At 57.6% G+C, this 24,017-nt stretch overlaps 1 protein-coding gene across 1 annotated transcript in view; it reads left to right on the forward strand.

Annotated features, from left to right (window-relative positions):
- Positions 1-9,096: 9,096 nt before the first annotated feature.
- Positions 9,097-24,017, forward strand: part of WNT3 (Wnt family member 3) — a 36,984-nt gene continuing 22,063 nt past the window's right edge. The window contains exon 1 of the mRNA XM_037493306.1: positions 9,097-9,289. Within this exon, the coding sequence (XP_037349203.1) occupies positions 9,210-9,289 (80 nt within the window). The 5' untranslated portion in view covers positions 9,097-9,209. The remainder of the gene's footprint in view (positions 9,290-24,017) is intronic.

The following is a 24,017-nucleotide window of genomic DNA, read 5'->3' on the forward strand; positions in this document are numbered from 1 at the left end:
TCATCTCATGGGGCGTCCATGGTCCGCTCCAGTCTCTGAGACTGTGCTCATTAGCCACAGAAATGCTCTCAAAATTCCAACTTCTGCCCAAATTATATTTTCAACTTTCTTAAAAAACTAGACTTTCTTAAATTCCCCTCCAACTCCCAAAAATGAAAGCCTCTGGTAGTCCAGGGTTAGAGGGATAACCCTGGGTCTTGCCTGGCTCCTGTGTTTTTATCTATAATTATTGTTTTTTTAAAAGCATTTTTTAAAAAGATTTATTTATTTATGCATACAAGAACTGGGGCATAGACCAGAGATGCAGGGGGTTAGTGGATTCACCAGAAACAGAGTAGGGAACAGAATAGGCAGATTAACTGAAACACACCGCTGAGGGGAGCAGCGGGTGAGTCAGGAGAGGTCTGCTGCACCATGTGGGTAGCTCTCTGGCTGGGGATTGAAATTGTGCTGCAGTGGCTGCCGATAGCGTAACCCCTGTGCCACCAGGAAGGCCCTATCTATAGATTTTTTATAGAAAAAAGTAAAAGAAAAATGTTTTGGTCATGAGATACCACCTCACACAAGTTAAGAAAGACTTATATTTTGAAAATTGGAAGCAACAAATGCTGGAGGAGGTGGGAATGTAAACTGGTCCAGCCCCTATGGAACGCTGTGTGGAGGGTCCTCAGAACACGGAGCTTCCATATGACCCAGTGATTCCACTCCTAGGAATCTACCCAAAGGACACAAAAATACTAATTCAAAAGGAAACCTGCGCTCCTATGTTTATTGCAGCACTATTTACAACCGCCAAGATATGGAAACAACCCGAATGCCCCCAAACAAGTGACTGGATCAAGAAGATGTGGTCTATGTACACAATGGAATACTACTCAGCAATCACGAAAGATAAACTCATGCCATTTGCAGCAACATGGATGGTGCTGGAAGGGATTACGCTCAGTGAAATAAGTCAGAAGGAAAAAATAAGTATCAGACGATTTCACTTATGTGTGGAATCTAGAGAAAGCAAACAAAAGATCAAGAACAAGACAAAATTTGCAGGCTGATCATAGTTCTGAGACATCCATCGGGGGAGAGGGGTCAAAACAGGGGAGGGAAGAGCACAAGGGACTATGGGGATGAATCATAACTGCTGTGGTGGTGGGAGAATTATGGGGCCTGCACCTGAGGGGAGAAACCAAATACTGCGCAAAAATGAACAATGATAAGAGTATAAATAAATAAAAAAATTTTTTGTTTACACCATGTTCTCTGATTGGGGATTCGGAAAATCATTTCTCATCTTACCACACCCCTGGACTTGCAGAGCAAAAGGCAGAGGAAACCAGGGGAAGGCCAGGGTGGGTGAGGTGGATGGGGGAAGGAAGCTAAGGGGCGCTGAGAACACCACCCTTAGCACATGGGCCCTCAATCCTGAGACAGCCTAAGAGAGGTTTCCCCACTGTTTTTACTCCCAAATGAACAACAGGTCTTAGGGAATCAGCAGCTGCTGCCTACGGTCTGACCCAAGCATTCTGGGTACATTATGCCAATGAGGTCCGTGAATGAATGTGCCCATTTGCTGGGTGAGGAAACAGACCAGGGAGGTGTAAATACTCCCCCAAAGTCACAGGGAAGCAATGGAGGAGCTGGGGTTGGAAATGTGTGCATAGAATCCATGCTCCCCCCACAGCATTAGCACCCCGCTGGCCCCTCCAGTCACAGACGAAGCTAATACAGCCACCGTCCCTGCCTTCTGGAGGGGCATGTGTGCGCGTGTGTATATGCGTGCATGTGTGTGTAGGGGGGTGCTCCTCCCCTCCTTGGGAGCCTGAGGAAGCTGGTGAATGGAGGACTGTGATGAGGTGGAGGGAGTGTGGAGGGAAAGCAGTGAGCTGCCACTTTATTTTCTTTTTCTCTTTTTAGATGGAGAGCGTATTCACACGTCACAAATTTGCCATTTGAAAGCGTGCCATTCAGCGATTTTTAATATCGAAAAGTTGTGCAGCTGCCACCACTACCTAATTCCAAAACATTTTCATCACTCCCGAAAGACACTCGAGATCCTCGAGTAGCCCAGCTTTAGTTTTGTCAGGAAAGGAGAAATCAGCACCAGGTGGAACTATATTCTTAATTTTAAGCCTGACCTCAATCCTATGCCCTCCCTATTGTTGTTTCTTCTCCCCAGAACAACCCCCTGCCCCAACCACGGTGTCATCTCAGAATGAGTCTCCCAGCTCCCGGCTCCAATGGCAGCCTCCAACCAAGAAAAAGAAGTCCTAAATCTCATCAGCCCTAAATTAAAACAACTCAACTTGTAACTCAAGCAGCAAGCTTGGATCTAACTGTCCTAGGCCAGTCACCATGGGTAGGAGGCTATAGCTATTAGGGGGACTTTTGGCTGCAAGTAACAAGAAGTAACCTAAACAACAAAGAAAATTTCATGTAACAGTGAGTTCCAAGGCAGGACTCCTTGGGGCAGTGAATGTCTCAGTAATGGTGTAAGAAATCCAGTTTCTTTTTGCTCTATTCTTTCTCTATTAGTCAGCCTTATCCTCAAGCAATCTTCCTCAGGGTCATCGGATGGCTGCTGCTGCTCCAGGCATCACACCCAGACATAACAATGTTCAGAAGCAGGAGAGGGGGGCATCTCTTACTGAATTTCATTTTAAAAACCACCAAAATATTTTCCCAGAAATCCCTTTGCACCCTCTAGAAGACCTCTCCTTGGATCTCATCTGGGTCACATCAGGCCTGGTCATCAGGCCTAATCAGGGTCACATGCCTAACCCTAACCCAACCCCTGGCAAGAGGAATGCATCTCCATGCTTGGCTTAGACCAGTCAGGATTTATCCCTGAGTACATGAGGAGGGGTAGCTACCAGAACAAACTGACGACTTCCCACAGCTTGGAGGAAGAAGCCAAATAGAAGCCTTTGCCCTCAAGAGGCTGAAGAAAGAGTGGGTGGCTGCCTCAAAAGAATAGTCAGGGCACCTGCCAATCAAAACACAGCCCAGGTACCAACTCAGACACTGCAGACATTTCTTCACTGAACAAGCAGCCCTTTGAGGCAGGTGTGACTAGACCCATTTTGCAGTTAAGGAAACAGGCTCAGAGCAGGTAGGTTATGGGTCTAATGTCACCAGTTAAAGGCAGAGCTTGGGCTCATGGGGCTGTGGCATGCACTAGATCTGGGCTCCAACACAAACACCCAGAGGGTCTCTCCTGCCATTCAGGCTTTGCCTGTAAGCCAAGAAGCAAAGGAGATGGAATCTGCCAGGAATACGGTCTTGCCAGCCAGATGCCCCTGGTCTGCCAAAGGACCTGTCTATATCCTGCCAGTTGCAGCCACCTGCTCCTGGCTCATCCCAGATTCCAGCAACAGCATCCTAGGCATACACCACACTGCCTGTGGGGAAAAGAATGAACTGGCAGAACTCTGGAAGGTACAAACCAGGATTTGATTGGGATTTTCTGTGCCATCTTCAAGGGTAATGCTAGCCTTATTTCCCCCCCATCTCCCTAACGTGCCCCCCAAGACCCCTGAGGTGGAAAGAACCTTCGATATTCTTATTTTGGTTTTAAGGAGACATGTCCTGGATGACTTGATGGATGACTGTCTCTGCAGCAGACGGCAAGGCCAATACCTGGACTGTTTCTAGTCACAGTACGCAGCCTGCTCAGTGAGGATGTGCTGCCCGCCTGGACTATCCTCCCCGTGCACAGAACACCTGCTGTGTGCAGTGTGGACATAGGGGTGAGATACTAAGGAGGAATCCCAAGAAATGGGTGGTTATATCCCACCCACTGGGTAGTGGAAGAAACGCTTCCATCACACAGCCAGCCATGCAGAGGCCTGGCCCAACTTCCTGGCAAGGTCATGTCCCCAAACAGGAACTGACCTTGGGTTAGGGTCCAAGGCCACGGGCAGGCCAGTCATGTCTGGGCAGGGACTCGGGGTTCTGGGGCAAAGACAGAATAAAGGGGCATAAAGGAAGACTGGAGAGGGCGGAGACAGGGAAGCAGAGGGCGAGAAAGAGAGGCAGAGGGGTGGGGGTACAGCAAAAGGACCACCAAGCCCAGCTGCCCTGTAGCACCTTCTCACAGGCTGCCAACCCCTGACCTCGGCCGAGTGGTGCAGCGCAGGGGTCAGGTGCCTGCACTCTCAGGCCTCAGCCCCTGCAGCCCCTTGCTTCCCACCCCCCCCCCCCCCCGCCCTCCCCCAGAGACACCAACAGAGTTCATTTGGGGCCTACCTGTGCCAGAGCCTGCTGTTACGTGGAGACTTCAGTAGTTCCACAGAGATTTTGGAGCAGGAAATGAAGGTTAAGAGAGCAACTTGACAGACACCTTGGGCACCTAGTGTACGTAATATAAGGTTAGTGTCAAGATAGGCCAAAAAAAAAAAAAAAAGGCCAGAATAAGAGGCCTAGGGTGGGGGCATGGTGTGTGGGGGCGCCTCTCTGAAGGGATTTTAGGAGGATCTAGAGTTAGGATGGCAGAGATTTTCCTGGGTAAATCTTTCTGGGCTGAGGAGGAACTGCTTAGCTGAGGCTGGTGGGGGCAGAAATGACCCAAGACAGCAGCTTATTCCTCAGCCCTGAGAAGAAAGAAACCCAATATTTATTATTCCGCGTCCGCGGTCTGGCTTTCTGTCAGTGCAGGCTCATTTAACGCTGACAACTCCCTGCGACACATAAGGTATTATCCCCACCTCAGGACTGAGTAGAGGTGGCTCAGAGATAACAGGCCTCGGCCGGTGGGGCCAACCAGCCCCACTGTACCGTTGCTTCTAAAGGATTTTGATCCCAAACCGCTTTCCAAAATGCCCTAGGGATCTGAGGAGACTAAGACAGGGGGACTACTGTGACAAGGAAAACCCCTCACGTTCCCACAGGTCATTCCTGTGATCTTGGGGTGCGGGAGGGCCAGACCAGGAAGGACTGGGTGACATCACCTCTCTTTTGCAGCCTCCCACATCTCCACACAGGTTCAAGTGGCCAAGGCCTTGTGGAGGCAGCCACAGGGTGCTACCTGGAGCTCCCCAGCGGATGGAGCCTGGCACCTCAGCACCTCACCTCACCTCGGTCCACCGGCCCATTTCCTTCATCTGGGGCCCACCCGCACTCCAAAGGGAGCCACCTGTGTGGGGCGGGAAGAGGAGCAGACCTGATCCCCAGCTAAGCTCGGGGATTGCAGAGCAGATTAAGGGCATTCACTCATGAGGACGCCTACTTAACCCGGATACCCAAAGATCTGGGCTGCTCACCAACAGAGCCCGGGCTCGGCCCGCGGGTGCGGGGCGGGGCAGCGCTTCCTTCCTGGCGTGCAGACTTCCTGCCTCTTTATCAGCACCGCCGCCAGGGGGCGCGCCAGGGCCGGGGACAGAGAGGCTGTTTGGCAGAGGAGCGCGGCGCTTTTGTGTATCCCATTGACCTTTGTTGCTCCGCCTTGAGCGTACCCCGGGCGGGCTTCCAACGTTTTCAGGACGCTGCCTCTACTCTGGGCAATTTAAGAAACTGTTCAATGAATTCTCCTGCTCCTGGCTGCAGGTTACCCTCCCTGGCTGTCCAGCCTCCTAGCGGCTGCCAAGACCACCCCCTTAAAACTGTCTAGCGGTTCCCGTCGACGTTAGGAGAAAGTTGAAAGCCCCTCGCTGCAGGTCAGAGAAGGCAGAACCCCAAAGTTCAGCGGCCGGTGCGCTTCCCGCGCGAGCTTCATTGTCACAGGCCTGGGGGACAGCCGCAGGCGGTTTTTACTCTCCCCCATGCTCCCGAGCTGGTCGGGGCGCCAGGCTCCTAGCCCTAGCAGGCTTCTAGCATGTTCCAAGCAAAAAACCCCGAATCTCCCAGCGAGGGATCAGAGATTTCCTCTCTCCACCCGGCGACAGACCGGTAGCCCCCTGCGGGCGGGCGGGGGCCTGTCGGGGTGTTCTTTGTCTCCCCAGGGCCTCCGCAGGGGGCGCGGCCGGGCGGCGCTGAATACACTGAGGCCGGCTGCTGCGCCCCGGGAGCGCACATCAAAAGGAACCTGCGGGCAGCTGGGGAGGCGGGGGTGGATGGGGGTGTGCCCTCAGTCGACCGCTCCGAACACCCCGATATTCACACACACGACACAAAGTGCTCGCGGCGCGCCACCCCCCACGCCCGCCCCGAGCCCCCGGCCGTCCGCTCCTTCTTTGCCTTCCTTGGCGAGACCTGCCTTTCAGGGCCGAGGCCTCAGGGTGCACCGCCGGGGGCGAGTGGGGGGGCGCCCCTCACCCACCCTCGCTGACCTTGGGGTGAGTTAACTCTTTCCCCACCGAGCGCGCAGCCCACTCTGGGGTTGGGCTGCCCCGTGGAGCAAAGGTGCTTCCGCTGGTGACACGTGGCACGGGGGCTGCCTCCCCCTCCCGGGCAGGGGCCATTCCTGTGTACCCACCGGCAGCGCAGGGCGGGTAGGAGGAAGGAAATTAAGCCTGTGTTGAAGGAAGGACACCTGGCAGGGGAGGGGAAAGGGCTCAGGAATCCCCTCCTCTGGGGGAGCTTTCAAGTGGAGGGAAATCCCCACACATGCTTCCCTGCGCCAGGGCGCCGCGCGGGGCCACTAGCTGGTTCCCACACCCCCTTCCAGGCTTCTCCTTTACTTCCCCAGGCTGGTGCATCCACAAAAGCCCCGGGTTCCACCCTCCCACCAGCTTGTTTTCTGGCCTCTGTTCCATTCCCTGCCCTGCACCCATGACCTGGGTGCCCGGGAGGCTTTGGGATAGGCAGAATCCTTGGGGAGCAGCCAGGCTTGTTTACACTGCCCAGAGCCCTTGGCTGGGCTGGGCTCAGACACCCCCACCCCACCAGCAGCCTAGGGGATCTTTCAGTCCCAACTCCCAGGGTTGGCACCTGTGGAATCTTGGGACCTAGAAATGACCCCAAGCGGTCATGGAGCCCAGCGCCTACCTCCCAGCCACACTGAATCCACAGAATCCTGTCTTGATGGCCAGGGGACGTCTCAGAAACATGATTATGGGGCTCTGGAGCCCCTCAAACTCTTGGGCAGAATTTGAGCTCCAGCAGGCACCTCTGATCAGAAAACCAGCTGAGAAACCCCCCCTACCCCCCCACACCACGCTTGGGTAGGACAGACCTGGGGCAGGAACTGAGGGGGCGGGCCGGGGCTCTCTACCCCTAGGGCCTGGGCTCCTGCAATCAGGGACAACGGCAAATTTACCGTGACGCCCTTTTCAGGTGAATCAAAAATAAGGCACCCCAAATCTGCCCACCCTGGAGACGTCTGTGAAGGTCCCATCTCTGCCCCCTCCAGCCCGTCCACAGCCCAGGGAAGGTCGGGTCTTTCCTCCCCTCGCCCAGCCTTCCCCTCCAGAGCCTCCACCTCCCCCTCCCTCGCAGACCCGCCGCTGGGCTCCCCTCCCTCCACCCGGTCTCTGTCTCTCTCAGTCTCCCCGTCTCTGTCCCCCCTCTCCTCCCGCCGCATCTCCCTTTTGTCCCCTGCCCACCCTCCTCTCTCTCACCCCCCTCCGCTCGAGCACCGGGCTAGGAATGAGGCAGAAGCAGTGACAAGCCCAGGCGGCTCCCCCGACCCTTGGTGCCCCCGGGCCAGTTCCCCGAGCGCCCCGCGCCCTCCGCAGCCGTGTGAGGAGAGGGCTCTCGGGCGGGCAGGGGCACCGGGTTTGAGCCTTGGGCACAGCCCGTCCAGATCAAAGGCCAGGAATGTCTGGTGCCCTGGCAGCGGGCTCCCTTGGGCGGTGCCCCCACCTCTCTGAGAGCCGCTCCCCCCATCCCGTTGGGATTTGGGATCAGCTCAGCCCCGGCCCCTTCCACAGAGGTTCCCGGGGGGTGCAGCCGCCCCCAGACCAGTTGTCCCCACAAGGAGCTTTGCTCTCTTCACCCCAGAGTCAGGGTGCCTCTGGGGGTCTCCAGTGTGCAGGAGGGGTCCACCTCACGGGGAATAAGCTCCTTCCATTTGGCCTCAATCTCAGCCTCGCTCAGGACGAGGCTGCTTCTTGGAGGGAGAGGCCAGGCAGCACCCCAGGGTGCGTGAGGGGGGTGGGGGCTGGAAGGACTTTCTCCCCGTGGTGAGGGGCGGAATCCTAGAATGTGTCTGGTGTCCACGCGGAGGAAGAGGATGTGATCCCCAAACCCCAGTGGAGCCCAGAACCCCAGGAGAGGGGCAGGGCGGCGAGAAGGGCCCTGAAGGGCAGGGGTGTCCCCAGAAGAGCCCAGGGCTCCACGCCGGGGCCGCGGCCTTTCGCGGTCCCCACACGCCATCCCCGAGACTCCAGCGGGGCCGCAGGTCGTGCTGCCCGCGGGGCTGGAGGCCCCACCTGGACCCCGGCGGAGAGAGCGCCCGGCTCCGCGCGCAGGAAATGCAACCGGCCGCGGGTGTCAGTTGCAGGAAATGCAAAGGCAGCAGGAGGTCCCGATACCGATCTGATCCCTGACAAAAGACTCAAATGACATTCGGCGCTGTCCCCCCGGCGCCGCCCGCAGCCAGACGTTCGAGCCTCGGCGGACCCTTCCGCGCGCTCCTCGGGCGCGGGGGCAGCGACCTCCCGCGGCGGGGCCCGGCCGGCCGGCTCGAGGGCCCGGGGGCGGGCGGCTCCGGGGGCGCGCGCTTCCCAACCCCCTCCGAGACCCTCGGCCCCTGCCCTGCCCGAGCCGGGCTTCTGGAAACACCCCCGAGCTGTCTACTCTCGACCCTTCGCGGGTCCGGGTCCTCGGGGGTCGCGGTGCCGGCAAGCAGGGAGCCCCCGCCGCGGCCCGGCCGGCGGCCGCCACGTGAGCGCGGGGTGGGACCCCCGGCTGCCCAGACCCGTCGGGCCGGGGGCCGCGGCCGTCTCGGGCCAGCGAAGGGTCCGGCGCGCCCCGCGCCCCCGCCCGCGCCGCCCCCGCCCCAAGTCGCCACCGTGGCCGGGCGCGGGCTTTGCCCAAGTTTGCCGGGCGATGCCCTCCGCCGAGCCCGGGCCGCGGGCCGCGCGGGGGGCCGTGATTGACAGCCGGGCCCCGACGCATCTCTCACCTTAGGCCGCGGCCGCTGATTGGCTGCTCGCTGACATCCCCGCGCCCGGCTCTCCGCGCCGGCTCGCGAGGGGGGCGGCCGCGGGTGGAGGTGCGCTTCTGACAAGCCCGAAAGTCATTTCCAATCTCAAGTGGACTTTGTTCCAACTATTGGGGGCGTCGCTCCCCCTCTTCATGATCGCGGGCAAACTTCCTCCTCGGCGCCGCTTCTAATGGAGCCCCACCTGCTCGGGCTGCTCCTCGGCCTCCTGCTCTCTGGCACCAGGGTCCTCGCCGGCTACCCAATTTGGTGGTAAGACTCGCCCCTTGTCTGCCCGCGGCCGGATTTCTCCGCCGAGTCCCGGGGAGGTGTGGGGGGCGGGGGCCGGGGTGGGGGGCGCCGGCCGGGGCGGGGGGGGGGGCTGCGGCAGGCCCGGGGCTCCTTTCTCCTTGCCTCGTTCCGGCAGCCCCCCCACCCCGCCCACCCCCCACCCCCACCCCCGGGTTTTCTGCTGGTGTCGCCTTCAGAATCCAACTCCTGGCTTCCCTGATAATCACCATTTTCCCTGCTAGTCGCTGCAGAGGCTGGAGCACTTTCCCGGCTCACACGGTCTCTCGTCTTAGCTCCTAACCCCCCACCCGTCCCAATCCGGGCCCCCCTCCAAGGGCCTCCATTTGCTGGCAGTTGTGTGTCTGGAAACCCAGCGCTGTCCCCGGGGCCCGGCCTCTCCTCTTCTCCATTTTGGGGTCTTCATGGGCAAAAGCGTCCTGTTCCTTCCCTGCCACCCCCACCTCCGCGCCGCCTCCATCCGATTTCCCCCACAATAGCCCCCTTTGCCTTCGTGTTTCAGACCCCAGTGGCTTCAGGGATCCCCAGGGCAGGGGAGTGTGTGTGGGGGGGGTCATCAGATTCTCCCCACTCTGCTCTAGATTCATCTGGAGCCACAGAAGTGAATATGGAATTTGCTGATCTGAGATGCCATTGAATTCGGGTTTTATTCATCTCTTGCGTGTCCATCCCGGCAAAAAGGGGGGGGGTCCTTGAAAATGTAGTTGTTGGGGAGGGAGCGGGTTCGTTCTTTGACCAAAAATCCAATTCTCCATGTCAAATTCGTTCCTGTTGGAAAACCAGGGACCGAGGAGAAAGGGAGAGGGAGGATTCCGGCCGGAGAAATGCGGATACAAAAGACATTTTTAGTAAATAAGGCTCGGACGGCAGGCTCGGTGTTGGGGGGGTGCCTGTATGGGGGGACTGACCGAGGGGCGAACAGGCCTTTGGAAGCCCCGGTTCCGGGGAGTCCCTTGTTTTCCAGGCGGCCCCTTCGCCCCCTGGCAGGTCCCGGAGGCCAGAGGGGAAAGACACACTGAAACCAGTTCTCTAAATTACACCCCGCCTCGCCTCAGTCTCCAACCCCCTGCATTCCGGAAAACTTTAATTAAAGAATCTTCCCCTCCTGGACGGAGGAGAGCTTCCACCTGGGGGGTGGGAGGTGAGGAGGAAGAATTTGGGATCTCCAGTGAGAAAAGGGCTGCGGCCCCCTGGGGAGGAGAGTGGCCGGGGTGCCTGCCACCTGCCGGCACCCCTTCCCAGCCTGGGGGAGGGGAGGCAGAGCCAGTGAGATTCGGGGGCCACACCCCGAGTCTGCCTCTGTGGCAGCGTTCGCCTCTGGGTGTTCGGGGGCCGTGCTGGGGGCAGGAAGGGGGGCCTGGTCCAGGGCCTCTGTTTAGCTGCCTCCGAGAGTTGCTCCCGGGACTGACACCCACGGGGAGGGCTTTCTTCTGCCCAGTGCATCCTTCCATGGCAGTGGCTGACCCTGTACATAAAGAAGCCCATGGGGTGACATGAGGAAGCCCGGGTTCCCGGTTGGGGGCTCTGCTGCGTGTGTGTGTGTGGGGGGGTTGAGGGGGGGAGCGGAGGCCGCTGGAAAGTAGTCCTGTCTCACTGGCCTTTCCCAGCCCTCTCCTCTCCGGGCCAAGGCCCTGCGTGCTTTGCTGGAACAGGGACCCTTGCAGGGGGAGGGGAGAAAAAGAAGACTTGGAACCCCACAGATTTCAGGGAGCAAGGAAGACAGCTGGGGCTCCCCTCCCCTGTGAACTGGAGGAAGGCACTTTCCGGGGCCATAGGGGGGTCTGGTTTGTAATGGTGAACTGGGAAGCATCTAGCTAGGGGCCACCCAATAGCAGAAGGCGTTGGAAAAACCTGGAAAGCAGGACATTGGCCCTAACATAATGCTGGACACATGGTTTGTTTGGGGACTGGGGCGGGCGGGGGGACAGGGTTGCTGCTTTGTCTGAGCAGAGAAATGAGTGTGTGTGTGTGTTTCCTATTTCTGTGATCCTCAGGGTGTCATCTCTGGACTAGTGTGTAGGGTAGTCTGCCTGGGCTGACTGGATGTGAACTTGTGCAAAAGGTGTCTGGGGGACCCATGGCTGGTGATGGGGTGCTGAGTCTGCCTACAAGTGCCAGGAAGTCACTGAGTCTATGATGTGTGTCTATACATGTGAGAGACAGAAAGTCTAGAAGCATCTCTGCCCATGTAAAGGTCACTACCTGTGTCTGCTGTGACACTGCCCGACGACGCTCGTGACCGGGCATGTGAAGGTTGTGTGTGCAAGTGTGCGTGCGTGTGCATGTATGCCTTCATGACAGCGTAAGGGGAAAGCCCCACAGATGTCTTTGTGCATGGGTCTCCGTGTTCATGGCTGTGACCTGATTGTGAGTGTGAGGGTGGGGCTGGGTTTGGGACTGTCCTCCAGGGCCAGTGACCATGGTTGGGACTTTGCTATGGATATATATTTTTTTAGGATTTATTTAATTTATTTATGCATATAAGAGGTGGGGTGCAGGCTAGCGGTATGGGCTGGGGTCGGGGTGGGGTGAGAGGATTCACCAGAGACAAAGTGGGGAGAAGAACAGGCAGATCTACTGAAATACACTGCTGAGGGGAGCAGCCGGTGAGACAAGAGAGGTCTGCTGCGCCATGTGAGTCAGCTCCCTGGCCGGGGATCGAACTGGTGCTGCAGTGGCTGCCAACAGCTTCATAGTCCTGACTGAACCCCTTGCGCCACCAGGGAGGCCCCTGGCTATAGATATATTTGAGACATCTGAGCTGTGGGTGTGGATGACATCCTGAGCTTGGGTGCTTGGTGGGAACCCAGGGTCCTAGAGGGACAGTTCAGCCAGAGACAAAGGTCCAAAGAGGAAGCTGCCAGGGGCTCATTTGCCCTGGGATCCCGGGCTGGGCGGTATGGGGGTGGGTACGGAGCCTGCCTTGGCACAAGCTCCTCCTGACTGCCCAAGGACTGTGGTCAATGGCCCTCTGCCTTTGGCCGTTTGTCTTTGGTCTTAGAACTGGTGTGGAGGGTGAGTCACCTCTGGGCTGCAGTTCTGCTGGGGCTGGGACAGGGACAGTGAGTGAATGGGCCTCAGCTTCCTGTTCTGACTCTGCCGCACCCCCACCACCCCCCCCCCCCCCCCCCCCCCCCCGCCAGTCAGATTCCAGTCCTTTTAGTGTCTGAGCCCCTCCAGGCCTGCCCTCTTTGGCCCACCCAGCTCACACATTCCCCAGGAGGGATTTACAGGAGAAATCATTTAGCTGGGATTTCTGTCCTTGCCACCCCTCAAGGAAGACACTCCCCCACCCCGGCAGCCTGATTTGCTGAGCCCCACCACCCCCCATCCTGGGAGAAGGTAGACCAGAAGGTCGAGCTATCAGGACCTCAGACGCAACAAGCTCATGGAAGGGGTGATGCTTTCTGAGGCCTCCCGGCCAGGTCGTGCAGACCTGAGACAGGAAGCAGTGACAACAGCCCTGATTTCTATAATTTTTCTTGTCAGTCCCTGTTAGCGCCTGGTGGAGGAACTTGTCTTTCTTCTCCTTCTTGGGGGGAAAAAATGAACCTATCTTATTAGGGCCCGGCCTGGTGCCTGCTGCATTCCAGGGCAGAGGCCCTGCTGGATGGGGCCTGTGTGGGCTGTCCCCCGCTCTGTATGGCCAGCCCCGGGCTGTTTCCTCCCCTTCACTCACAGGTCACCCGCCTGCCCTGCCTCGCAGCCTGGGTGAAAGTGCTCTGTGGAAGTCAAGGGCAGTGAGCTGGGAAATAAGACACCTGAGTTCTCTCTCCACCATCCTGGGACTCATTCCTCAGCTCAAGGGCCTGCCTTGAGCCCTGCCTCAGTTTCCCCATCTGTCAGATGTCCTGCTACCTCCCCCACCCACTCCCACCTCCACCCGCCTTTGAGAGGCTTGTGAACATGTTCAGTCAAACCCCGTGGGGGTCAGTGGGCTGGGCCCAGGGAGGCACCTGGAGACTGCGGGGGAGGAAGGCCCCAGGCCAGGTGTTAACACTTGTAACAGGCAGGAATTACAGCTGGCTGGGGCTGGGGCTGCTGAGGAGCTGAGCTGGCTGGAGGCTGTTGATCCCACAGACAGACAGACAGACAGACAGATGGGCAGATACCAGATCGGATGGCCAGGCTTTAAGCGGGTGGTCTCTCTTCCAGGGCAGGCCTTTCCCTGGGGGGATGTGGCAGAGAAATTAATCCAGGTCTCTTGAAGGGAGTTCACAGCACTCCCGCAGGCCGGACCCCCCATTGCTGTCCATAGGGGCCAAAATGGGTGACTGATCAGTTTGTATTCTGAGTGGATGACATTTTGCTTAAAAAATAAAAAAAGTCAAAAATACAGGAGCCTGGAGCTGAGTTGTTCTTGGAAGAACCTGCTTTGCTATGTGGGGGCAAGTCTCGGGGAAGAGACAGCGTCATTGAAAGTTCTCCCAGAATCTCAGAGCATTTTATACACGGGTCTGGGACCAAGAGGTGGAGTCTGGATCCTAAGCACCCTCCGGCCCCCAGGACTGGGAGGACCTTGGGGGAGGAAGTCAAAGAGGCAGGAGCTGGGCCCAGGTGCCAAGTCCTTCAGTGGTCACACTCCGTCCTCCTTCCTGCAGCTTTCCCAGTGGCAAACCCAGCCAGACCCCACCAGCACTCACACTCTCTGACATCCCGGTACATGCTCAATTACTACTGAAGGTGGAGAAACTGAGGCAGCAGAGAGGGCTCCTGGTGGAAAACCCAAATAGTCTTAACTGGCACCTGTCCTGTGTATGCCACTCAGGCCACTGACCTGGGGTGGTTCCGGGGCAGATACAGGGGGGCAGTGGGATACAGTCTAGGGGTGGGGAAGGATCCGTGACCTTGGGGATTTCTCAACACTTTGAGTAGGTCTCCTTGGCCTGTACGGGAGGCCGGGAGCCCAGAGTGTGGGCAGAAGTGACTTTTCTCAGTAGAGGAAGCACCTTACACACCCTTCCAGGGAAAGAGGGGGCGGGGAGGAAGACCTCGCTGGTCTTGGAATGAGGTAAGCCCAGGGATTTAGGAGGACTTGTCTTCTAGACTTTTCCAGCCACCCTGCTATGAGCCACAGAATCATCCTAAAGCCACTAAGCAGGGAAAGACTGTCCCCCCCACATTTGGAGAAGGAGGGAGCCTCACTGTTCCCTCCAAGATCAGAAGCACCCTGACAGTGCACCTGTAGAGGGGAGCGGAGACCTGTGTCTGAGTTCTGTGGGGCACAGAATGAGTCCCTTTCCTGCTTCATGCTTCCCATCCTGCCTGCCTCCCTCTGGCTTCATCCACCTTGATCACAATGAGGGGGTCCCTTCTGCCTTCAGGAGTCCACAAGACTATGGCAGACACCCAGTTCATCTCTGAGAAGCATGATGCTCTGGGTGCCTGCTCCCCATCCCTCTGGGCCCCTTCAGATATACAGAGCCTGCCACTGGTTCCCCATTCTTTTACCGCAGTCCCATTTGACCTAAATCCCAAAGCAGGCTGCTCCACCACTGCCAAGTCAACCTCTTGCACCCCTAAACCTCACTTCCCCCAATTACTCATTCCTACGGAGCCAGACTGCTCACATCTGGGTTTCTCCTGTACTACCTAGATAACCGAGGGCAAGTTACTCTCTCAGAACCTGTTTCTTCATCTATAATATGAGAATAGGGTGGTTGTGAAGATTAGATGAGTGAATACTCACAAAGTTCTTAGAGTAACGACCGTCATGCAGCAAATGTTATACAAACGTTAGTTATTTTCAACCCCCGTCTGCAAGCTATTTTGACTCCTTTAAGTCCAGGAGCCCATCTTGCCTCTTCCAAGAAGTCCTCCCAGATTGGTCTTAACTGACTACATTTTCCTTCTCCATAGAGTCAGCTCGTCTCACTATACTTGGTGTTGGAGTGTGTAGATTTATTCTTAACATGAGGGAGCAGACCAGGCTATCTTCACCTCAGCAGTGCCTGCCCAGGACTGGGAGGGGGAGAGATGGCAGTTTGCAGACTCTTACAGCCACTGCCATTTCCAGTTGAGATCTGGAGCCACAAGGAGCTGGGCTGGGGAGGAGCAGGGAGGCAGGCTCAAGGGGGGCGTGGCCCTGGGGCCGCCTGGAACAGCCCAAGCAGAAGTTGCTCCTCCAGGAGCTGAGAGATGATTCAGAAGGTGATTTATAGACGGAAGCAGAAAGCTTGGCTCCTGGCAGAGGCCTGCTGCTTAATTACATTCTTTGGGGGGTGGGGGTAAGAGTGGGGCGGCAGCAGGGGTAGACTTTTCCCCTCCCTCCCTCTCCAGGCCCGGTGCCCCAACTCCCAGCAGTGTCCCACTTTCTCCTGCTGCCAGAGAGGGAATTCCCTGTTCTCCACCAAAGACTAGGCTGCAGGGAGAGCAGGGCGGGTTTCTGGGGCTGGAGGAGGTAGAATGAAAGGGAAGAGGCGAGACTCTTGGGAGTCCTCCAGGGGAATCTGGGATGTTGATGGGAGCTGGGAAACAGGACTGATTGGGAAAGATCTCTTGGTCTCTTCCCTACCTCTGGGCAGGTGAATAGCTATCCCTCAGGGCAAAGTGTTTCTAGAATCTTCCTAAAGGTGCCAACCCCACACTTTGCCTCCAGTGCCCTATTATGCTGATGCTGAGTCCTTTCTTCAAGCAGGCACCACAGGGTGGGGGCTGGGCGCTGTGCTCACAGGTGAACCCCAATTTTTTGGTGTTAAGGCAACCTGTGGTCCATAAGCACACTGGCTGCCAGAAGAAGAGCTCTCCAGGCAGGGTCAGCCTGGTCTGGGAGAGAGAAAAACATTCTCCTCCTTATGTCAGGGAGCCACCACAGTTCCACAGCTACAACCAAATCCCTTCCACTGTTGACAAGCAGCACCTTCTGTTGGGTTGCTGGCTGTGTCAACATCTGGATTCCCTCCATAAGCACTGACCCGTCAGCACCAGCTGGACTTCTCCCCACTGCTCCCGCCTTCCAGTGCAGCCTCCACCACAGCTTTGAAACCAAAAACTCCACCTCTAGTTCTGGAGGCTAGAAAGGTGTGTGTTGGGGGGGCGGGGGGCAAGGGGCGGATCACCGAGGCCAAGAGTCTATTTATCTGTTTGCAGCTCGGTGTACACAGCCTGGAGGAGTTGGTAGGGGTCAGGATGGGGACAGTAGACAGCTCTCCGGTCCCCCCTGAGGCAGGCCTTCTCAAAATGGCCTCATTATGTGTGCGGAGTGGATTCCAGAAATGTCAGGCACACCCATACACCTCGAGTGTGCTGGGATGCGGAGGGGCAGTGAGGGGCGGTGGGAGGTTCCCGGGCAGAGAGTTAGGGGACCTGAGGCCTGGCTCCACCACTAGTCATGGTGTGACATTAGGTTCTTCTGGGCCTCAGTGAGTCGGGGAGTTAGGCAAGATGCTGGCCTTGGGCTTCCGATCTCAGTCCCGGATTCTGACCGTTAGTGCGGCTATTGGGATTATCTGTACCAGGAAGAGGGGTTCCTGAGCGCTAGCCTCGGGGCAGGGTAGGGGACTGAGCTCAAAGCCTTACACTTCAACAGCTGTGAGATGCCATGGGAGGCTCTGCCTGCCCCAGGCCTCAATTTTCTTATCTGCAAAATGGGTGATGATAACAGTTCACCACTTGCTCCGCCTGCCTGCAGGGCTGTTAAGAGCTTTGGATGGAATGAGAACTTCTTTGCAGAGCCGTGGACTGCCATTGCTAGGAACAAGAGCCAGCCCTGGTCAGAGGGGCTGAGAATGGTCCCAGCAGACCCTCTGGGTCTTGGAGTTTGAGGAGCTGGTGTTTCCAGCAGAGGAGGAAGGAAGGGGGCAAGAAAGAGGAGGCCTCAGCTCCTTTCTGTGGGCATCATAAGGCTCAGTGTGGGTGCCCAAGGGAGGGAGCAGAGGTTTGAGGCCAAGTGGCCACAGGGCAGGTTCACAGAGCAAGGCTTGGGGCCCAGAGTCCTCCTGATCTCTCAGGGTGACACCATTATGGGAGATGTGGGTAAAGGGGTAGGAAGGGCAAAGGGTCCAGAGCCAGAAGGGCCTCTGAGGAGCCCTGTGGTCATCAGGATTTCCTAATGCCCTGCATGAGGCCTAGAAAATTGAGAGTCTGACAGACCCTTCGCTGAGGACAGCTCTGTCAAACCCGCCCGGGGCACGGAGTCCCACTTAGCGGAGTCCCACTTATCTGCCGGAGCCAGCTGGATGGGGAGGAAAACCAATTTCTCCGTGCGGGGCCCATTAGGAATGCAAATAGGGGCTGCGGTGGCAGTGAGCACGTACCCTGCCTTCTGTCCAGCTCCTCCCCTGCTCTGTAACCCCCCCCGTGGAGCCCCTCTTGGCCTGGCAGCCAGGCTCCCCATGACGTGCCCCTTCCCGTCAGTCCTTCCTTTCATAACCCCCAAGAGCCCACCAGTGACCTCTGCGCCTGCCCACTGAAGAGCTGCCCGCCCCGCCTCCCCTCTCCCCTCAACTGGTGACCTTCCACTTCGCCTTCTAGACCTGCATCCAGCCCTCTTCCTTCTGGAACCCACCCGGCTTCCCGAACCTCTTCCCTACCAGCATGGAACAGGTGGCCACTCCCTCTCCCTCCTCCCCTCCCCCATGGGACAGTTATGTCCGAGACCCCTGCCGCCTGCCAGGGGCTCCCCTCCTTCTCGGCAGGTGCCCCCACAAGGTGGGGGACCTGTGTCTGGTCACTGCGTGTCCTCACGCCTGTTCTGGCGTGTAGTAGGGCTGCTCGTGGTATACTCTGGACAAAGCTTCTTGGGTGCCAGTTGCATGTGGGCGCCACCACAGTGTGGGGGAAATGAATACAAACCCCAGCCCCAGACGCCACCTGAGGCTGGGAGCACATGGCTGCTGCTGGCTTGGGATGGCCGTGACCCTGGCTCCTGTCAACCCTGCTCAGCCTGCCCCGCCCAGCTCAGCCACATGGCTAACAGCCCTCAACTGTGGCGGGCACTCAGGAGGATGGGCCCCCTCACCTGAGCAGGCTGCCCCTCAGAAACTGAGGGGAGCCTCGTCCTAGTCTCAACTCCCCTGGCTTTATTTCCCCCCTCCCCGCCCTGCGCCGTTCCTCTCTGCCTCTCCCCTCTGCGCCGTTCCTTTCCCGCCGTGTCCACCAGCTTGGGCGACGCCTCACGGTCCAGACGATGAGCTTTAAAATCCCATCTGGCAGGACTAGTTTCTCCCGGGGAGCAGGTCAGCGTGCCCATCGACGTGTCTCTGGGCTGCCCCAGCCTCCCGCGATGATCTAGAACCCGGCTCCGCCCACGCTACAGGCGAGGAGTCAGGTCACGGGCCTGGGCTCTGAATTCTCGGCCCCTGGGTCCGAAGCTTTCTCCTCGACCATCATCTCACTCCAAAGTTGGCTTCTTGTCCGGGGGCAGGAACTGACTTATTCATTTACTGCCCCGAAGGATGTTCTGAGACAAGATTGCCTTTCACTCGCCACTTGAAAACTCCTGCTTTGGTTCTGTTGACTGTTTGTGCACCTCCGGGAGGCCTCTTGTTTGGGCATGTGGGCAAGTCACCCGCAAACTTGCCCTGTGTCCTCAGGCTGGGGTTGTAGGGAGCTGGCGGGAGTGGCCACGTGGCTATCTGGTTGCCCTGGGGTGGAGGGGCGCTGGGACCGGCCCATGGGGCGCCTAGTCTATCCTGTCATTCCACCCTGCGTGCTTTGCCTGCAGGCGCCTGCGGAGGGCGCTGCCCCGCACGCGGCTTGCTCTGTGGTCTGTGTCAGGCACGCGCATGGTAGATGCTCAGTGAATGTTCATTATCTTCGAAATGAACACTTGCTGCCAGACGCTTACGATCCCTCTGGAATGAGGCAAGGGATACACAAAACCCAACAAAAGGAAATCTTGCCATATCGTATAGTCTTGCCATCTGTGTCCCTGCTGAGAAAGGTACCCCGCTGGGGCTGAGCCCAGGGGAGCCTGTGAGGTCGGAGGACTCCCGGCCCCAAGCCTTGAGCTGTGAACCTGCCCTGTGGCACTTGGCCTCAAACCTCCCTTGGGCACCCACACCGAGCCTTAGGATGCCCACAGAGAGAAGCCGAGGCCTCCCCTCTCTAGCCCCTTCCTTCCTCCTCGGCTGGGAACACCAGCTCCTCAAACCCAAGCACTGGCCCTGGCCGGGTAGTCTTGGCTCGTGAGCATTGTAATCAGTTTCTTTCTTGTCAGCTTGGCATCCCCCAGCCGTCAAAGGCTGGGGTTTAGGGGTCACCATCTTTGCTTTTCTCCATGGCTGGCTTCACTCTGAACCTGGAGTTGGCACCTGGTCTTCTGCTTGGGAAGCTCCTTCCCTCGCCCCTTGCCTGCCTGTTCCCTGGCTCCCTTGACATGTGGCTCCTCCCGCCGTCTCTGCCCTGGAAGCTGGCCAGCTCCGCCATTCTCCAGGTGACAGAATGTGCTGCTGCCCCCACCCCGTCCCTCCTGCTGGGTGGCTCCCCCCCCACCCCCCACAGCCATGGCAAGAACTGTCACTGTGGACTGTGGGCGCAGGCAGGAAGGCAGAGCGGAGGCAGGGCCCAGGGTCCCTCACTGCCAGACAGGCCCTTCCACTCGAAGAGCCCTAGAGGGCCCAGGCTTGGCCCACAGGATGGGGTGTGAAGGAGGGACAGAGGGCAGCGGCTGACCAGGCTGGCCTCCCCATCTGCCAGCAAGGTGCCCTCACAGCTCTGGTAGCTTCTTCCCTCCTCCCTGCTTCAGCCTGTGGGCACCTCTGGAGAGAACAGGGGACCACGGGCTGGTGGGTCCCCACTTCAGGAAAGCTTCCACAGGAGAGGGCTTGGCGGCTCCTGAGTTACCAGTAAGGCTGGAGCCCGTGACCCCAGTACTGCCTCTGAAGTGAACACTGATTGGTATCTTCACCCCTATTTTATTGACAAGAAAACTGCAATTCTCAGAGCCCAAGAGCCAGGAAGCAAGCAGAGGAGAGGATTTAATGGCCTGCTAATTTTTCACGGTTTCTGGCGTGCACCGAGGAAACACACACATTCTCCTGACAACCTCGGGGAGCACATTCTCTCGTCACCCCCTTCCACAGAGATGGACACGCAGGTCCTGGGAGCCTCCATTGCACAAGGCTCTCCCACTGGCAAGTGTTGGAGCTTCAGCCATGTCAGCCACAGCCGCCCCCCACCCCGCCCCCTTAGTGACGCCGTACCTCACCTCATCCTGACAGCCAGGACAGCCCTCCCAGGTCTGCGCCCCAGCCATCTTTCCAACTTAGTCCAAGCCCTGTTTGGTCTCCCAGGGATGGGAGCACCACTGCAGACTCTTGGGACCACATGGTTTTGGGACCAGGCTGACCCCTCTCTGTGTCTCCCCTTTTCCAGAGCAGTCACACCCAGAGACCCAGCCTCCCCACACCCCTCACCACCTGATTCTCACTTCTGTGCTCCCTCCAGCTTCTCTGCACCTTCTTGCCAAGTGCCGTCACCCATGGATAGGCCTTTAGCTCCAGGTGTAGGGTCCCTGCTCCAGCCCTTCAGTTTTCAGGGCTCCCCTCTGGCATCTGAAGGCCATGCCCCTCTGCAGAGCAAGTGGTCCCGGGCCAAGGGGTTATACCCACAGCCCCCCTAACCAGCTCCAAGTATTTGGGTTCTTGAGGTTGCTCGCCCCAGCGGCACGCACTGCTTCTGGCCTGGGCAGACCTCTGTCTGGGCCTGAGCCTCTCCGGACAGGCGGCGCTGCTGGCGTGGGTGTCTCTCCGCCCGAAGGTGGTCGAAGAGAGGCCTCGGCAGGGGTTGTCGGCAGAGCTGGGAGATTCAGTTGGGGTGTCAGGGGGGGTGGAGCGGACTGCAGACTGGGGGCTGGACCTCCACGTGTTGCCGTTTCTAGCACAGAACTCCACGAGCACCCAGCCCTCCCCCAGCCTCGCGAGGAAGGGATTCCGCCAGGATGAGGAGATAAACTGACTTTTTCAAACTTACTGTCGCGGTCCAATCTGCACGCGGGAAAGTGCAGCTCCGAGGGTGCCGCTCCCCGGGCCGGACAGAAGGGATGATATTTAACGCTTGTGGAATGTGACACGAAACTTAAATATCGGGCGCAGCGTGGATACTTGTCCTTTGACTCACCAGAGGCCCCACAAATGTCCCGGGCAGGCCTAGGGCCCGGGTGGCACAGACTCTGCTTTCTCATGCTGGCGCCCCCCAGCCCGTGGCAGCAGAATGACTAACTCTGCTTCGGCGGCGTTTCCAGCCCCCTCTTACCTTCAAGTCCTTTTCTCTTGAACTGGGAACTTGACTGATCCGTCTTGTCTTCGAAGGATTCTCCTTGGTGTTTAGTCGACTCTGCCGTGTTTTCAACTATCCAGCCGGAAGAGCTGAGGTCGGCTGGGCTGCTCCTGGGCACGGGCAGTGAGGCCCCGCCGCATCTCGCCCATCCCCGGCTCTCCACCCACGCTCAGCCCTACCCGATATGCTCAGCCTCTAACCCTCTTCACCTGATGGATGAGAGTGTGGGCTTCAGGGAACAGCTGTCCTGAGTTCTAGATGGTTCTCCTTTGATTTCTAGTGAACCCCGGGGTCTTAGTCTTCTCTGCAAAACAAGGGCTGCTGTGAGGAATGAAGGAAACAACACACGTGACGCTTGGCAGAGGGTCTCGTGGTCACACACTTGCCGTCCTCAATGTCACTTCAGTGTCTGCATTGTTCTCGCGTCCCCAGGCCTTTGCGCGTGCCCCTGCCTTTCCTGGGCATGAGGTCTGTGAACTCCTGTCCATTCTTCAAAGCCCAGCTCCTGCCCCATTGCCTCTGCGCTGCTGTTCTTCAGTAGCTGCCCCCAGTTCAGCCTTTGCCAGGCACATCTGGGCTCCATGGACTAGACTCCAAGCTCCGGCAGGCAGGGCTGCGTCTCTGTCATCTATGCACCCCTATCTCCCAGCAAAGCACAGACACACAGTGGGTCCTCTTAAGACTGGGCACAGTGGCGGTCACGTCTCGGTCTTCCAGCCCCAGCTGGATGCCCATAGCCGCTGAGAGGCCTTTCCTGGAAGACCTCCCAGCACTTCCCACCAGGTAATCCTTGGCGTCCTCCATCTGTCTTGCCTACCCAGCGAGGGAGCCAGCCCTTGAGGGCGGGGTCATGCTTTGTCTGTTTTCGTAGCCCCAGCGAGCCTCACACGCCATCCTGAAGGTCACGGGAGCGCCTTAGTATGATGATCCAAACTCTTTCCCAAGGAAGCTCAAGTCCACACTCAGCTGGTTTCCACTTCTGGGATGGCATTTGTTTTCTCTCTGATTCCCCAGAGCCCAGCTCTGAGCTTCCAGCTTCTGTGTGGGCAGAGGGCACAGCATTCTGGAAAGAGGGGTCAGACTGCCCGTGGTGTCTCTCACATGTGTTGCCTTATTAGGACTGGCACTTCAGGTAGTTTCTTAGAAATTTCTGGATCTCAATTTGCTCATCTGTAAAATGGGGTTAAAAATTCTGCTCTCGGGCCTCCCTGGTGGTGCAGGCGGTTGAGCGCAGCACTATGAAGCTGTCCCCAGCGTCTCCGGTGCCGGTTTGATCCCCGCTGGCTGAGGAGCAACCCATATGGTGGGGCAGACCTCTCCTGACTCGCCCGCTGCTCCCCTCAGCAGTGTACTTCGGTCATTCTGCCTGTTCTGTTCCCCACTCTGTCTCTGGTGAATCCTCTTACCCTCCCGTGCAACTGGCCTGTACCCCAGTTCTTGTATAAATAAAATAAATCTTGGGCCTCCCTGGTGGCGCAGTGGTTGAGCGCTGGGTTGCGAAGCTGCCCGCAGCCTCATGCAGCGCCGGTTCGATCCCCGGCTGCTCCCTGGCCACCAGAGGAGGGTCCCACATGGCGCGCAGACCTCTCCTGCCGCCCGCTGCTCCCCTCAGCAGTGTACTTCGGTCCTTATGCCTGCTCTGCTCCCTGCTCTGGCTCTGGTGAATTCTCTCACCCTCCCGCGCTTCTGACTGTACCCAGTGCTTGTATAAACAAACAAACAAATAAATAAATAAATTTAAAAAAAAAAATAAAAAAAAAAAATAAAATAAAATAAATCTTAAATTTAAAAAAAATCTGCTCTCTCTGGGGCCTCCCTGGTGGCACAAGGGGTTGGGATGCAACCTATGAAGCTATCCGCAGCCACTATAGCACAAGTTCGATTCCTGGCCAGGGAGCTACCCACATGGCACAGCAGACCTCTCCTGTCTCGTCCGCTGCTCCCCTCAGCAGTGTACTTCAGTCAATCTGTCTGTTCTGTTCCCCACTCTGTCTCTGGTGAATCCTCTCACTGCCCACACCTCTGGCCTGTACTCCCATTCTTGTATGCACAAATAAATAAATTAAAAAAAAAATTCTCTCAGGCAGCTATGGGGATGAAATAAAACAATACACAGGAACGGAGTTAAAGGTGAATAAACATCACTTGAACTAAGTATGTTCTGAAGGCCATGCCAATGTAGCAAGGGTTATAAAAAATTATCCTATACCAGGACAAGCTTCTCTGCCACAGAAACATGTCAGTTCCTCCCAACTGGGAAGAGGCCTCATGAAGGGAAAGACATACATTTCCTGTTTGTTTGTCCCAATTAATTAACCTGTTTGAAGAAATTAGTGGGTGATGGGCATGTGGCTTCTGAGCCTGTCACTCAGTGGCACCAAGGCCATGTGGACTCTGGTGTTACCTGTTCAGTACTCACAGAGGCCTGTTCAGTACTCACAGAGGCCTCCCATTTTTGGGAAGGAAGGTGAAC

This window comes from Talpa occidentalis, unplaced genomic scaffold (genome assembly GCF_014898055.3).
Source record: "Talpa occidentalis isolate TD23 unplaced genomic scaffold, MPIMG_talOcc4v2.1 talOcc4.7, whole genome shotgun sequence".
NCBI classification, from domain to species: domain Eukaryota; kingdom Metazoa; phylum Chordata; class Mammalia; order Eulipotyphla; family Talpidae; genus Talpa; species Talpa occidentalis.